The sequence below is a fragment of the Engraulis encrasicolus genome, chromosome 24 (genome assembly GCF_034702125.1).
Source record: "Engraulis encrasicolus isolate BLACKSEA-1 chromosome 24, IST_EnEncr_1.0, whole genome shotgun sequence".
Lineage (NCBI taxonomy): Eukaryota > Metazoa > Chordata > Actinopteri > Clupeiformes > Engraulidae > Engraulis > Engraulis encrasicolus.
In genome coordinates, this window is record NC_085880.1 from 32,015,266 (window position 1) to 32,030,265 (window position 15,000).

Consider the following 15,000-nt stretch of genomic DNA (forward strand, 5'->3'; position numbering starts at 1 on the left):
AATAACGTAGCAGCACTTTAACCCTCCCTAGTCAGGGGTGAGTTTCTCAAAAGAGAAGTTGTCAGCCTGTTAGCAACTTCGGTAGTTGCCCATGGGAAAATGCATTGAAAACAACAAAGTAGCTAATGTAGTAAGTAACTTTGGTTTTGAGAAATTCACCCCAGGACGTTAACCACCGATGAGGCAAGTGGTGAGGGAAAGAGGGCTGAGGAAGGAGAGAGACATATTGAGTTAGTGAAAGCTGGAGTAAAATGGAATTGAGTAGAATCGAATCGAATCGAAACAAATAGAATTTAATAGAATAGAACGGAATTGAATAGAAAAGAAATGGTTTGCCAAGCCAGGATGTTAACCAGTGATACGTGGTGGAGTGGTGAGAGATGGAGGGCAAAGGTCTTGAGACAATGAAAGCTGAAGAAGAGAGAAATTATTCTTGAGAGAAATTATACATGTTAATCTATTGTGCAGTTTGTTCTTGTAGTAACCTGAAAAAGGAGAAAGAAAGCTAGATCAAAGGGAATCAATGAAAGGAGACAGGCAAACAGGACTGAACAAGCAAAAGTTGTGCCATGTTTTGCTTCTAGGGCAGCATGGAGAGAACATACGACTTCCTTCAAGATGGCTGAGTATGATAACTGGAATGTGTGATTTTGGTGGCCTGAAGTGGAATAAGGGAGTAAAAAGAAAGGAAGACAGGAGGACCCTTGAAAGCACAGGAAGGTTGGAGATGAGAAAGGGAGTAGCTTCCTTCCTTTCTCTGGGGTGGCGGGGGAAGGCTATTCACTATACTGCAAAAAAATGCAGTGTGAATACAACACTTAGAGGATCAAACACACTATAGAAGAACTCTCTAGGAGACTCTTGAAGTGTTGAAATAACACTGCATTTCTTTAAACTACAGGCACTGGTGATGGTGGTGATAGGGTGGTGTTGGCAGCGGGGTTGTGTCAGTAGTTGTGTCAGGCTGCCAGAGTTGGGAGGGAGGCTTGGCCATTGTGTTGGTGACATGAGGGATGTCCCCTGTGATGTCACAGGACACAGGCAGGAAGTGACACGGGGAAATTCCGAGAGGATACCGACTATCGTGAGGGCAAGGCAGGGTGGTCAGGGTAATGTCATGATGTCGTGGTGTCGTGATGTGTGCGTGCGTGCATGGATTTATACATGCTGTTATTGGGTGGGGGAGTACAATAGTAGAGGACCAGTGACAAAGATACTAGCACTTTAACCCTACACGGACGGGTTTGGGGGGCAGTCAGTTGTATTGTGGTAGGGTGTGATGTGCATTGGTGGAGGGTCAACGAAGCAATAATGCGGGGCTGAGACAACAGTCAGACAACAGTAGGGATTTAAAGGAGAGGCAAGCGGGGACATTTTAAGAGAATATCCAAAGAGTTTAGTTGTAAGCAACTGAAGCAACTCGTAGAGCTTGAAAGATGGTTCTGGTTGATGTGAGAGGAGACTCATGCAAGTAGCAATACTTCTCTAGACTAAATTTGACCATATCATGCCCACTTTGAAAACCACTGCTTTAGACCAGCCATTTGTCCACTTGGAAACGACAGCTGTTATCAAAGAGGATAGCCGCTATCATAAGGGCAACCCAAGGGGGTGAAGTGAGGGGCGGTGGTGATATTGTGATATACGCGTTCTTGGGGGTGTGGGAGGGGAGTTTACAGGAAGGCATGTGGGGATGTTCTAATAGGTTACGTGCTATCATGAGGGCGACCCAAGTGGGTGAAGTGTGTGTGTGTGTGTGGGGGGGGGGTGTTGTGCGAAATGGTGCAGCAGGTGATGGTGAGTGGGAAAGGGGGTGGAGGTTGGTGTTAATGGACAGGCATGTGGAGGCCTGCCTGACAGTGAGAGAGGTGTTTTCATAGGCTACTCTGCAATACTATTAATCAGATGTGACCAAGCCACTGATTTGCAAGGCACAAGTGAGAAGTGTGAGTCACAAGTCACCTATATTTATTTAGGCCAAGGGTCACAAGATGGCCAACTTTCAGGATGGCCGTTCTTGTTGTTGTTTGCACAATAACGTTTGAATGGGTGGATGGATTTACACATCATGTGTCCTTGCATTCTATGATGTAGAGCAAGTACAGTAGTACTGTGCTCTACTCTTTTACCGTAGCAGGGTGTGGCATCGGTGGGGCTTCAACAAAGTGGCAAATATATAAATTAAGCATACTAAGCTCTACTATTCTGACAGGGTGCGGTGCGCATCGGTGGTGGTGAGGCTTCAATGGCAGAGGTCAACAGAGAGGAGAGAGAGAGAGAGAGAGAGAGAGAGAGGCATGCAGATGTCTGACGGCCAGGACACTCCAGAGAATGCAGAAGATGTCAGAGGGTGACAGACTCCCATGGCTAAGTAGATAGGCCAACGTAAACAATGCTTAGGCGGGTCTTATGCCTTAACTCTACTCCGGCTGGGTATAGGGCAGAGGTTCCCAATTGTTTTCTGCTGGGACCCACTTTTGGATTTACAAACATTTTCCCTCCTTTATTCATAAAACATTCGCAAAAAAAAATGTTTTGTCCACTAATGTCGCTAAATGCTGCCATCATAGACATATAATAATATACATGTATAAGTATATAATTGTACACGTTTCGAGCAAGTACTACTACCTACTGTCCACGACGCCCCTGTAGGACCTCCACGACCCTCCCTGGGGGTCCCTGACCCCCAGTTTGGGAACCTCTGCTGTAGTGTATAAGCAGGACCCTGTGACATCAGAGTGGCAGTGTAAACGCTCTGGAGAACATCACCGCTATCTATCTCCTCCATTTTGAACCTCACTGCTCCAAGCCCCTGGATTAGCAAATAGCAGATAGATAAACAGATTGAGTAATGCTCTCCATGTGTGTTTGTGTGTGTGTGTGTGTGTGTGTGTGTGTGTGTGTGTGTGTGTGTGTGTGTGTGTGTGTGTGTGTGTGTGTGTGTGTGTATGTGTGTGTGTGTTTTAGGATGTTTGTCTTTGCACTAGAGGCCCGGTGTCCTTTCGATAAACAAGCGACAGCGGGTATTACGCAAGCTGCAAGCTTTTACGCTTTTATCGCTCTCTTCTTCTCTTCTCTTCTCGTCAGGATTGTTGATTATCGGTGGTGTGCAGTGTGTGTGTGTGTGTGTGTGTGTGTGTGTGTGTGTGTGTGTGTGTGTGTGTGTGTGTGTGTGTGTGTGTGTGTGTATGTGTGTGTGTGTGTGTGTGTCTGTGTGTGTGTGTGTGTGTGTGTGTGTGTGTCTGTGTGTGTGTGTGTGTGTGTGTGTGTGTGTGTGTGTGTGTGTGTGTGTGTGTGTGTGTGTGTGTGTGTGTCTGTGTGTGTGTGTGTGTGTGTGTGTGTGTGTGTGTGTGTGTGTGTGTGTGTGTGTGTGTGTGTGTGTGTGTGTGTGTTTGTCTGTGTTTAGTCTGTGAGGGACCAAGGAAAGCGTGCGAGATGTGGGGGTGGAGAGGATTATTGTTGGGGATTACTAATGTCTCCCTTTTCTCAGCATATGAATCATGGCCCTGGATCAAGTATGTGCCCGTTATATCTAGGGAGTTTCCTTAATGTATTAATGTTATTGGAGGTACCTAAATATATAAATACTATAAATGTACTTAATACAAAGAAATACTGTACACATAGTGCATGAATCAGTGGTGTCAAACATAAGGCCAAGAGTCTAGACGAGGCCCGCCAAACAGTTTAATACTACCTCAGACAAACACTAAAAACACTAAGAAAAAGCATTAAGAATGTCAATAAAGAAGTAAATGAGATTTCAGGTTTTCAATTATCCTGTTTTCCTCTCCATTTTCCGCACATTCAATGCACCTGATATACCCACTATCATCCACCTCGAGATGACTGATCAAGAACACGATTCCGATTTGAAGCAGAAAGTTGAAAGCAGAAAGCATATAACTAGTCCGGCCCACTTAAGATCATAAACTATATGAACTGAAAATGAAGTGGAATGACTTTGACACCCCTGGCATACGCTAGATTCTTCATTCACTGCTTCGTTTAGTTCAGGCCCTCAACCTCAATGAAGTCAAGAGAGCAGAAAAAGCCCAAGATACCAAAACAAAACAGTACTGTTAGTTAAATGCGAACATTTTGTAATGTTTAGATATTTATAAGAAACGATTAGTTCCGCTATCTTGGCTAGGCCTTCTATCAAGAAAAAAAGACAATTTATAACTCAACGGCACATTAGTCTTCAGGGCAAATGGAATGAAAAGCCAATTTGCTTATTGCAGGAAACATCTCTGCCGCTATCCAGCTCTCTCTTTCCTCCAGCCCCAGAAAATGCTCAATGAGCAAAAATGTCTGCATAAAGAAGTGTTATCGCAGACGCCCATCGCTGCCTGTGTAAACACTCGCTAGTTTACTTGTTTGCAGGACAAACTCTGTTGGTGGGGGACTCTCTACAGTCAGAGGCAGGTCCAGCCAGGACACTTAGGTTACAGTACTCCGTACAGTACTGTGTGTGTGTGTGTGTGTGTGTGTGTGTGTGTGTGTGTGTGTGCGTGTGTGTGTGTGTGTGTGTGTGTGTGTGTGTGTGTGTGTGTGCTGTGTGTGTGTGTGTGTGTGTGTGTGTGTGTGTGTGTGCGTGTGCGTGCATGCATGCATACATGTGTGTCTGTGCTTCCCAGCTGCACTCTGACTCAATGCGGGGGGCCCATCTTTTGGCCCGATCCCCCCGACCACAATGCAATGCAGGTCGTTCAGCCAAAGCCAATCTATTCTGGTCCACTGAGGGCCTGGAGTGGAGCACTTAGTCAGGGCCGTCAGGGAGATGAAACAGGAGGAGGAGGAGGAGGAGGAGGATAGAAGCGGCATAACCCCGTCTGAAGAGTTTGATGGATGGAGAGCAAACACTGGAATAAAGAGATAGAGAGATGGAGGAAGGGGGGAACAGAGACAGACAGATAGAGATGGAGAGAGTCCAGAGAGGACAGAGGAATGTAGAAAACGGACATACAGAAACAGAAAGAGAAAGGAATAAAGCAGGGGAATGGAGACACAGAACAGAGAAAAGGGAGGGATATGCAGAAAGGGGGGAGAAAGAGATGAAAGGGACAGAGAAAAGAGAAGGAAGAGAGAAAAGGGGGAAATGGAGTGGACAGAGACGGAGAATAAGAGAGGAGAAAGGGAGGGAGAGATAGAGAAGGGAAAATGGACAATGGAGTGGAGAGACAGACATGAGAGAGGAGATAGGGAGAAATAGAAATAGGACGAGAGAAAAGGGATGAAAAGGAAGGATAAAAATGAAAGCGAGGGCGAGTAAAAAAGACAAACGACAGGGCTTACTGGGAGTTGTAATTGCATCACTCATTTAGGCACTCACAGCAGCACTTATGATCGCACACAGCCCACACACAACCAATTAACCCCCGCGACCACTGACGCAAGGCAACTGGCCTCCTAACCAAACAACCACCTCCCACCTCCCACCTCCCCAGGAAGGGAAAAAGGTCTTTGGCAGGGGATGACAGAGATGGGGGCGCACCTTCCCTTGTACCTGCCCCCAACACCCAGCCAACACACACACATGCACGCACACGCAAGCACGCACACGCACGCACACACACATACGACTGTTGCCCCCGCCTCAGAAGATGACCCATGAGTCAGGGGGCTAGGGGAGTACTCCAGTAGAAACAGCAAACACTGGCGTTAACACACACGCACACGCACACACACGCACACACACGCACGCACACGCATACACACGCACACCTCAGTCAGTACGTACGTCAGCTTCAGAGGTGACCCGGCTGCCCTCTTATTCTGTACAAGTACAGGGCTGATTCATGGTCCTGTTTTAGGGAGGCAAAACACGCCATTGACCCAGACAGCCCCCTTAAATTACTCAAACAACTCAAACAAGCCGCCTTTCTTTGCCCTGCCATGGATGATACAAGTATGGCCCAGGAGATCTGTTTACATGATGGCCATGTTGTTCATGGACTTTTTCAACACCCAGGCTGACAGGCAGGACCGTATTAAGCCAATGTGGTGCCTCCGGGCACTATACCTCACTGGTGCCCCCTTTATAAGCAATATTTGTTAAGTTTGTGTCTTGTGGTGCCCCCCAAATGGTCAAAAATGGTCGGTGCCCCTGTGCTGCTGGCCAGTATAGATAATCTGTCACTGCTGACAGGTTGGACTAGTACATGATCACTTGACACAACGTAGCTTGCAGGACAGGCATATGACATGGTATCAGACTTTGGTATTTTGTGCTTAAGCTGAGAAGAGACATGGTATACAGTGTATGCCATGGTAGCAATAGCCTTTGGTACTTTGGTCATTTGGGGTTAGATGGAGGGTACAGGGGGTATTTGATACGGACAAAAATGAAGGTCTAGAGACTCTAGGATATAGTTGGTGTGATAGAGTGGGTTTCCACTGGATAGGTATGTGATGCATTCACAATGGTGGTCTGTGGTTGGGCTGAGGAGAGGGATGATTGACCTGGCTGCTATGATGATGTGGGGTTAGATTGCGGATAGGGAGGGACATCTGATACAGTTGCACAGGTGAAGTTCCTATGTGAGGTCCTTGTCCTAACCTATGTCCCAGAGCTACCCTGGTCACGTCACACACACTGACCTAATGTGTGATGACAGAAGATGACCCAACAACAGTCTCTCTCTCCATCCTCCTCCTTCTCCTCCTCCTCCTTCTGTTTCTTCTTCTTCTTCTCCTTCTCAACGAAAGCTGGTGGAATTCGGAACAGGTCAAAGCACCTTGAGCATTCTACAGTTCCTTCTAAAGCTCTGTGGGGAGTTCTGGAACTGCTTAGGTGAGGTCACAGCGGGCCAAGCGGTGGGAAAACAGTCCCCTGCAAGGCTCCACTGCCCTCTGGCCAAGAGATCTGTCAGCGACGGCCCCCACAGTGGCTGGCTGGCTGGCTGGCTCACAGGCTTTTGGCTTGGCTGCAGCCATTCGCGTGTTAGCCATGGTGTTGACTGGTGCTACGGAAGGGGAAGGAACTCGGCTGCAACGCCTTGAGCAGCTTTACCATGCTATGTCAAAGGCAGACAGGAACACACGAAAAGCAGCTCTTGTATACTTTTGGCCGGCCCAGACGGTGTGTAAGGGAAAAACACATCACGAAAAATCATAAACTCATAACTCAAAAATGTCGTCAACAATATTTGTCATGGGAAAGCAAGAGTACGTTTTCATTTAATATCTACAGAACCGCACATGCAAAATCCTTGCTGGCACGTTCTACGTCTCCACCAAATGAGGAAATGCTGTTCTCGTGACGGGAGGCAGTCCAACATCTGGCATGTGCAAAAACACAGATAATGAGTTCATATCAGCATAATAACATTAGTGTCTCAGTCTGTGCAGAAACACAGTAGGAAACTTGTCAAACCATGTTTTTCTTATGACTTTCTTACAGTATCCAAATGCCATTTGGCGTTCTGTAACAACAGCGCTACTGGTGCAAACTCAAGGGCAGGGCACATGTTGATTTCAGACAGGTCAAATGCACTTTGCCGGACAATGGTGTCTGCTAAGAAGTTTAGAGTCTGGATGTTTTTCGTATAACTTTCTTACAGTATCTAAAAACCTAGTGTCATAACAACAGTGCTGCTAATGGAAGTTAAAATAGGTTGTATTGGAGAAAGGTGTCTGCTGAGAAAGTGGGTTCCAAACTGGGGATTGGGATCCCTGGGGCATGGAGGTACTAGCCAGGCTGTGCCCTAGTGACGAAACGCTTTCAGTGTTAGAACTAGTCAGGTCAAGGGCAATGCAAGTACTTTCTGAGTTCCTGAAATTACGGGAACTCCTCCCACTTTGTTGGTAAGCAAACAACCATAAGCAAACCAAGGGAGGTGGGTCAACCATGCTGTTTGGGACAAGTTAATTGTTATGCTCTTGGTCAGACCAAGTCTCGAAGAGATTTGAACGTCGGTGATAATCAGGTGGAGGTACTACAACACCCATAGTACACACGTATACAAGCATGTCCATGATGACAACACAAAAACAACAATATACACTTGTGTGGTTAATGAGTATGCTTTTCCTATGGTTCAAACAAGAAACTGGCAACATTAATGTGTTAAAAATGTTTGCCGTTTGGAACATGATTGAGAGGGGGGTCGTCAAAACATTTTCAAGTCCAAAAGAGGGGTTACAGCAGAAAACACAAGTGTGTAATAGCAAATTATGAATCTGGCAAAACACAAGAAAGGTAATCCTAGAAGAGTATGCTGACATAAAAAGCGGCAACATCTGCCAAAGCCACAATACGCCCCTATGAAGCGCGTGCACATATACATCGTCCACTTGACAGTATCCAAGAAGTCTGTTGAGTCAGTTGCAGTTTGTCAGGCCCATTAGTCAGGAGAAATAACAATGTGGTTGTAAAGACAATGAGTTTGGCTGAGTTGTCAGTGCCCTGGGCTGCCATGACCAGGGCACATGGGCTCTTCCTGTCTCAAAGAGGTCGCCCCAACATATAAACTAAAGCCACAGGAAGGAAGGAAGTCACTTGGAGGGGTTGAGGAGATACCAGAGAGAAAGAGGGAGGGAGAGAGAGAAAGTGTGCATGTGCATGTGTGCACGTATGTATGCGTGCATGCATGTGTGCGTGTGTGCGTGTGTGTGTGTGCGTGCGTGCGTGCGTGCGTGCGTGCGTGCGTGCGTGCGTGCGTGCGTGCGTGTGTGTGTGTGCGTGTGTGTGTGTGCGTGTGTGTGTGTGTGTGTCTGGAAGGGAGAGAGGGCACATCTAGACACATCTGGAGGAGAGGATGCAAATATGTAATCAGAGTTATCAGATGTAGCAGACTGACCAGAGGAATGTCTGCCAGAGGATACCACAGAGAAGCTTGAAAGAGAGACGCTGATAAATGTAAACCTCCCTAGGTGCTTTGATGGCCAGAGGAAATACTAACACAGGGCAGGAAAACAGACAAGTAGATGCAGACATGTAGAGATACTATCGAGTGGATGTACCAGCTGCCCATATGATGACAAGGCACTTCAATCATTTGACATTCACAATGATCAATAACACATTTTGTACATTTATTAATAACTACTAATTATTTTAATATGAAGCCTCAACCAATCGTTAATCCACGATTTCAAACCCATTACATTACATTACATATCCAGAGTGACTTACAAAGAGGACATGATCCATCCATTAAACATGGTGACACTATGTGTGCGTATCGTCTTGTTACGTTCTTCAACAGGAACAGGTGTGCGTATGTGCATTTGCACGCGGTGACCATGTGTGCTGTAATGTACAGTATGTAAGCAGTGTTTCCCACAGAAATTTTGGAAACTATGGGGGCAGTCGTTTTTTTTTTTTGGGGGGGGGGCATTTAACACGGGCCTTTTTTTTGGCGGGGGTTGGGTGGGGGGGGGGGATTCACGGGGCATAGATGCAAAAAAGCGAAACAGTGAGTATGGAGAAACTATAGGCCTACATTTCAGCCATTTATATTTTGAGAAATTACATACGATTTTACCCATGACACATAGTACATTGTCATTTATATAAACAATGCAGTACAGTGAATCATTTCTGTTTGCAACACACTTTTCATTCGTCCCTCATGCAGGGGTCTATGCAATGGAAAAAGCGATGAAAAAGCCTTGGGAGTGTCAGTAAACTCATCCCAACTGTCCCTTCTCTGAAGGCTTTTTTATTGCTCCCAAACCCAAGTTAACTGCAACAACTTGACTAGGCTTTTGATCCCTCTGTCTTTCATGCACTCATGGTTTTTTGTCTATAGGATGTATTTACTCCAGGAGGAAAATGCGAAGGAAATCGTTTATAAAAAACGGAAATCGTTTTAAAAAAAAAAAGTTGAAAAGTAAAAAAATAAATAAATAAAAAAGAAAAAAAAAAAAAATTTACATTTTTTTTAACATTTTCAGAAACTATGGCGGTGCGCCATAGTTTCCTCAATGTATGGGAAACAGTGATGTAAGTCAGGTAAACTGTCTGCTCCATGTGCATTGGCCAGGGGAGACGATTGTATGACGTATTTGATATTTTAATGTATGTGAACATTAAATAACATTACATTACACTTAGCTGACACTTTTATCCAAACCCACTTATACTGACACTGTATTACAGGGTATTGGGTACAGTCCCTGGAGATGTGTGGAGAGTGTGGATTAGCCATGGAGGGAGAAAGGGATTGGTCAGGGTGGGGATTGAACCTGCAACCCTGTGATCTACAGTCCAACTCCCTAAAACGTACACCACACGACTGCTCGGCTGAATGCCGCATGGCTAACCCAGATGTGTGTTGTGTTCTGTGCTGTTCCACAGGAACTGGTGTGCGTTTGTGCATCGGCGTGCGGTGACCATGGTGGTGTCATGTGGCACGGAGAAGTACACCATCAAGTCCCAGAGCCCCTGCCCCAGCGGCAGCCCCGACTGCCAGATCATTATGTAAGGACCACACACACACACACACACACTCAAGCACACACAGACACACAAAACCCATGCATGCACAGACACACAGACACACAGACAGACACACACACACACACACACACGCACGCACGCACGCACGCACGCACGCACGCACGCACGCACGCACGCACACACACACACACACACACACACACACACACACACACACACACAGACACACGCATGCACACACGCATGCACGCACGCACGCACGCACGCACACACACGCAGGCACAAAAGTGCACCCCACACCAGCAATAACCAAAGGTGTGTATTAACATTTATGCATCCACATAAAACACACACCTGACACACCTGTGCTGTACACTACACACATACGTGCACTGCTCACACGCACATACATTCATATACAGCCTATACAGCCAAACACAAACACAGGCAAACACATAGAGACAGCATGCACATGTACACACACACACACACACACACACACACACACACACACACACACACACACACACACACACACACACACGCACGCACGCACGCACGCACGCACGCACGCACGCACGCACGCACGCACGCACGCACACACACAGAGTGGTGGTTCTACCCATTTGGTGGCCCTGGGCAAAATGTAAACATAGGGCCCTTTTTGGCTGTTAATTACCATGGTGGCGCTGACTGTTGGGGGCCCCTACAGTGAGTAGTTTTGATGGGGCCCTGGGCAATTGCCTAGTCTGCATTCTGGTAAAAAAAAACCCGGCTCTGCACACACACATAAACCTCTTGACACCTACATACAGACACATGCACATCATTATACGCACAGCACACAGCGACACACACATTTCAATGAATAATAAACCTATCGCCTAGCTGAGAGGTCAGAGTTCATACTTACAATAATGCATCTGGTTACTGTAAGATCATTGTGTCTTCATTCTGAACTCTTCCAGTACTGTACAGCACATCCCTTCTAGGGATGGCGAAAATGTAAAAATATCTTAACCGGTTACTGAGACTCATTAACCGGTGGTTAACCGATTAACCGGCAATCTTAAATGATATAACATTTGCGTGCCTGATAGGCACAGCACTGAATTTTTTAATTTTTATTTTTCACATAAGCCTTTCTTTTTGCTGCTCAGACAGGAGCTGTCATGTCCAGCCAGTGTCGCCAGATGGAAAATGCTGAATTATCGCACCAAAACCTCAAAATTATAGTTTTTGGGGGCTTTTTGGAAGGAAATTATTATTATAATTATTATTACTGGTTAACCGGTGGCAGAAAATGTAACCGGTTATCGTTGATCCGGTCGACTATCGGTTAACCGGTTACCGGTTAACATCCCTAATCCCTTCCTCAACATACATAGGCCCTACATTATACAACCTATATAAACCAGCTGCTTCATTTTATCACTCTTGCCAGAGGAAAACGTGTTGAAACAAGAACATACACTGCTTACAGCCTATACAAGTACAATGGACTTTACTATGTACTGTAAACCAGATGTGAACAAGAACATGTTTACAGTAGACCTTACAAGTGGCGGCACCATGTAAATCATGTGGGGAAAGGAACCGTATTTAGGTCAGTGGACAACGCTCTGTAAACCTTCAAGTGTGTGGTGTAGCGAGCAGAAGTGGTGGCTAACGTGTGCTACGTGCCGCTCGGCTCTCTGCACCCCGGTGCAACGCGCACGAACGCACGCACACACGCACGCATGCATGCACAAACCCGTCCTTTCACCCCTCTGCTGTGGTAAGCAGTTGCAACACACATGCACACATGCACACACGCAGGCACATACACACGCACACACGCACACACACACACACGCACACACACACACACACACACACACACACACACACACACACACACACACACACACACACACACACACACACACACACACACACACACACACACACACACACACACACACACACACACACACACACACACACACACAGCCAAGCACACACACACACACAGACATACAGACACAGACATACACACACCTGTACATGCATTTAAGATCCTTTCACCCTATTGCGCAGGTACAAGCTGTCTACTCGTCCTGTGTACCGTGAAAAGCAGAAGATCTTCACAGCCCTGCTATGGAGATGCTGCCCTGGACACGGAGGAGAGAACTGCGACGACGAAGGTACACACACACACACACACACACACACACACACACACACACACACACACACACACACACACACACACACACACACACACACACACACACACACACACACACACAGGGACTGACACATTCATTACAACTCTATATCTCTCTGTCACTGACTTCCTCTATATCTCCTCTATTCCTTTTTTCCTCTCCCCCCATCTCTCTCTCTCTCTCTCTCTCTCTCTCTCTCTCTCTCTCTCTCTCTCTCTCTCTCTCTCTCTCTCACACTCACACACTCACACACACACACACACACACACACACACACACACACACACACACACACACACACACACACACACACACACACACACACACACACACACACACACACAATGAGAGAAACTAGAAGGGGGTTTAACTGGAATCTATAAGTCATAAATCAGCGTATTAACAAACTTAGGGGGCGTCACACGCACACAGACACAGACACATTAACATGGGTGCACACACACATACACATACACACACACGCACACGCGCACACACACACACACACACAACCGCAAAACGTCAACCAAGATTTATAGGTTGAAGCGTCATGCGCTTCATTTTGTCCCCTGAAATGCATTAAGTGATTAGGAAAGTATCGCAAATCATGACACATTATTTTTCCACAGAATGCACCAATCCATCATGTCCAAGAAAAATGCTGAAGTAAGCACGTCATGTCAGGCCCAGAATAATAATAAAAAGCAAACAAACATAATGGGTGATTATCCAGACTGGGCTAGTGGGGATACGGTCCATTTCATTTGTCTAAATCAGGGTTTCCCAAACTGGGGTGCGTGCACCCCTGGGGGTGCGTGGCCTGCCATAAGGGGGTGCGCGAGCTGAATTGAGCAATGGCGGATATGTGTGTTTTTATACAACATTAATGAAAATGAAGTAGTTTTTAACTGTATGGTGAACTGTATGCTTGAAGAAACATCAAGTCTACAGTATTGGAAATGAGGATTCCTAAATGACTGCAGTGAAGCCATATCTGAGCGGCCATCAAGACACCAAAACATTGTTTAGGGGGTGCGTGAACCACATTGAAATGTACAAGGGGGTGCGCAAGGAAAAAAGTTTGGGAACCACTGGTCTAAATGAAAACCTAAGCTGCATGAGTGACGTGTGTTCTACTGTACTGTACACAGGGAAGCCGACAGCTTTTGCTGGGCCCAGGACAAAGTCTTCTGGAAGGCCCCCCTACCCAATACATACAATGTAATGGGGACCCAATTCTGGGCCCCCTGTCTCTCTGGGCCCGGGACAACATAACCCTTTGTCCCCCACCCACCCTGTCGGCGGGCCTGACTGTACATATATAGGCCTCTATGTCATAGTGGCAACAACTGTAGGCAGTGACTCATTTCCTGTGTTTTAGTCTATATCTGGGAGCGATCCTGCATGAGCAAAAACAGAATGGCAGTTAAAAACAGAGTTTGTACAAAGCAGTGTTTTATTTAAGGGGGTGAGAACACCCGCTCACACAGAAGCACACGCACACACGCAAGTACATAGGCACGCCACACACACACACGCAGGCACGCGCGCATGCACACACACACACGCAGGCACGCGCGCATGCACACATACACACGCACACAAACGCACACACGCACACAAACACACACACAATAGGCAAGCCACGCACGCACGCACGCACACACACACACACACAGACACACACACAGACACACACACACACACACACACACACACACTTTACGGGCAGGAAATGCCTAAGAAGACATCACCCACCTCCAGGATGTTTCTAACCAGCAGCATTCATCAGCATCATCAGCATGCTTCTGATCAGAGAGTTGTTTTGACACTCTCTTCTCAAATCCCACGATGCACCTTGGCAGGCAGTGTACACACACACAGGGCGGGGGGCTTTCACATGACTCTGTCCTGGGACCCGGCCAAAGCTGTCAGTGGCCCTGTACACGCACGCACGCATGCACGCACGCACGCGCACACGCGCACACACACACACACACACACACACACACTCCATTTTCCCTCCGCTCAGCTACAGCAGGGCTCCAATTTTAGAGTCATACAGGCTTATTTTTGTATTTTTCCTGCGCTAATATGGACCAGACTTCCGGTGTGTGTGTGTGTGTTTGTGTGTGTGTGTGTGTGTGTGTGTGCGTGCGTGCGTGCGTGCGGCGTGCGTGCGTGCGTGCGTGCGTGCGTGTTTATTGCCGCTCTCTTCCCTGGAGAGATACATACTTGGAAGGGCTCATGTTTACCAAAAAATCTCAGTTAGGGGTGATCCCTAAAAAAAAAATAGTGACACATTTTCTCCTCTTTCCTTACATCCTTCGCCCACTCTCACATTCTTCTCTCATTCCTTTCTCTTTCTTTCTCACTCAC

The 15,000-nt window shown here is 46.7% G+C and overlaps 1 protein-coding gene across 1 annotated transcript in view; it reads left to right on the forward strand.

The window, feature by feature from the left end:
* mmrn2a (multimerin 2a) overlaps positions 1 to 15,000 on the forward strand; it is a 46,738-nt gene that overhangs the window by 12,024 nt on the left and 19,714 nt on the right. The window contains exons 2-3 of the mRNA XM_063191073.1: positions 10,310 to 10,432; positions 12,491 to 12,597. Of these exons, the coding sequence (XP_063047143.1) occupies positions 10,310 to 10,432; positions 12,491 to 12,597 (230 nt within the window). The remainder of the gene's footprint in view (positions 1 to 10,309; positions 10,433 to 12,490; positions 12,598 to 15,000) is intronic.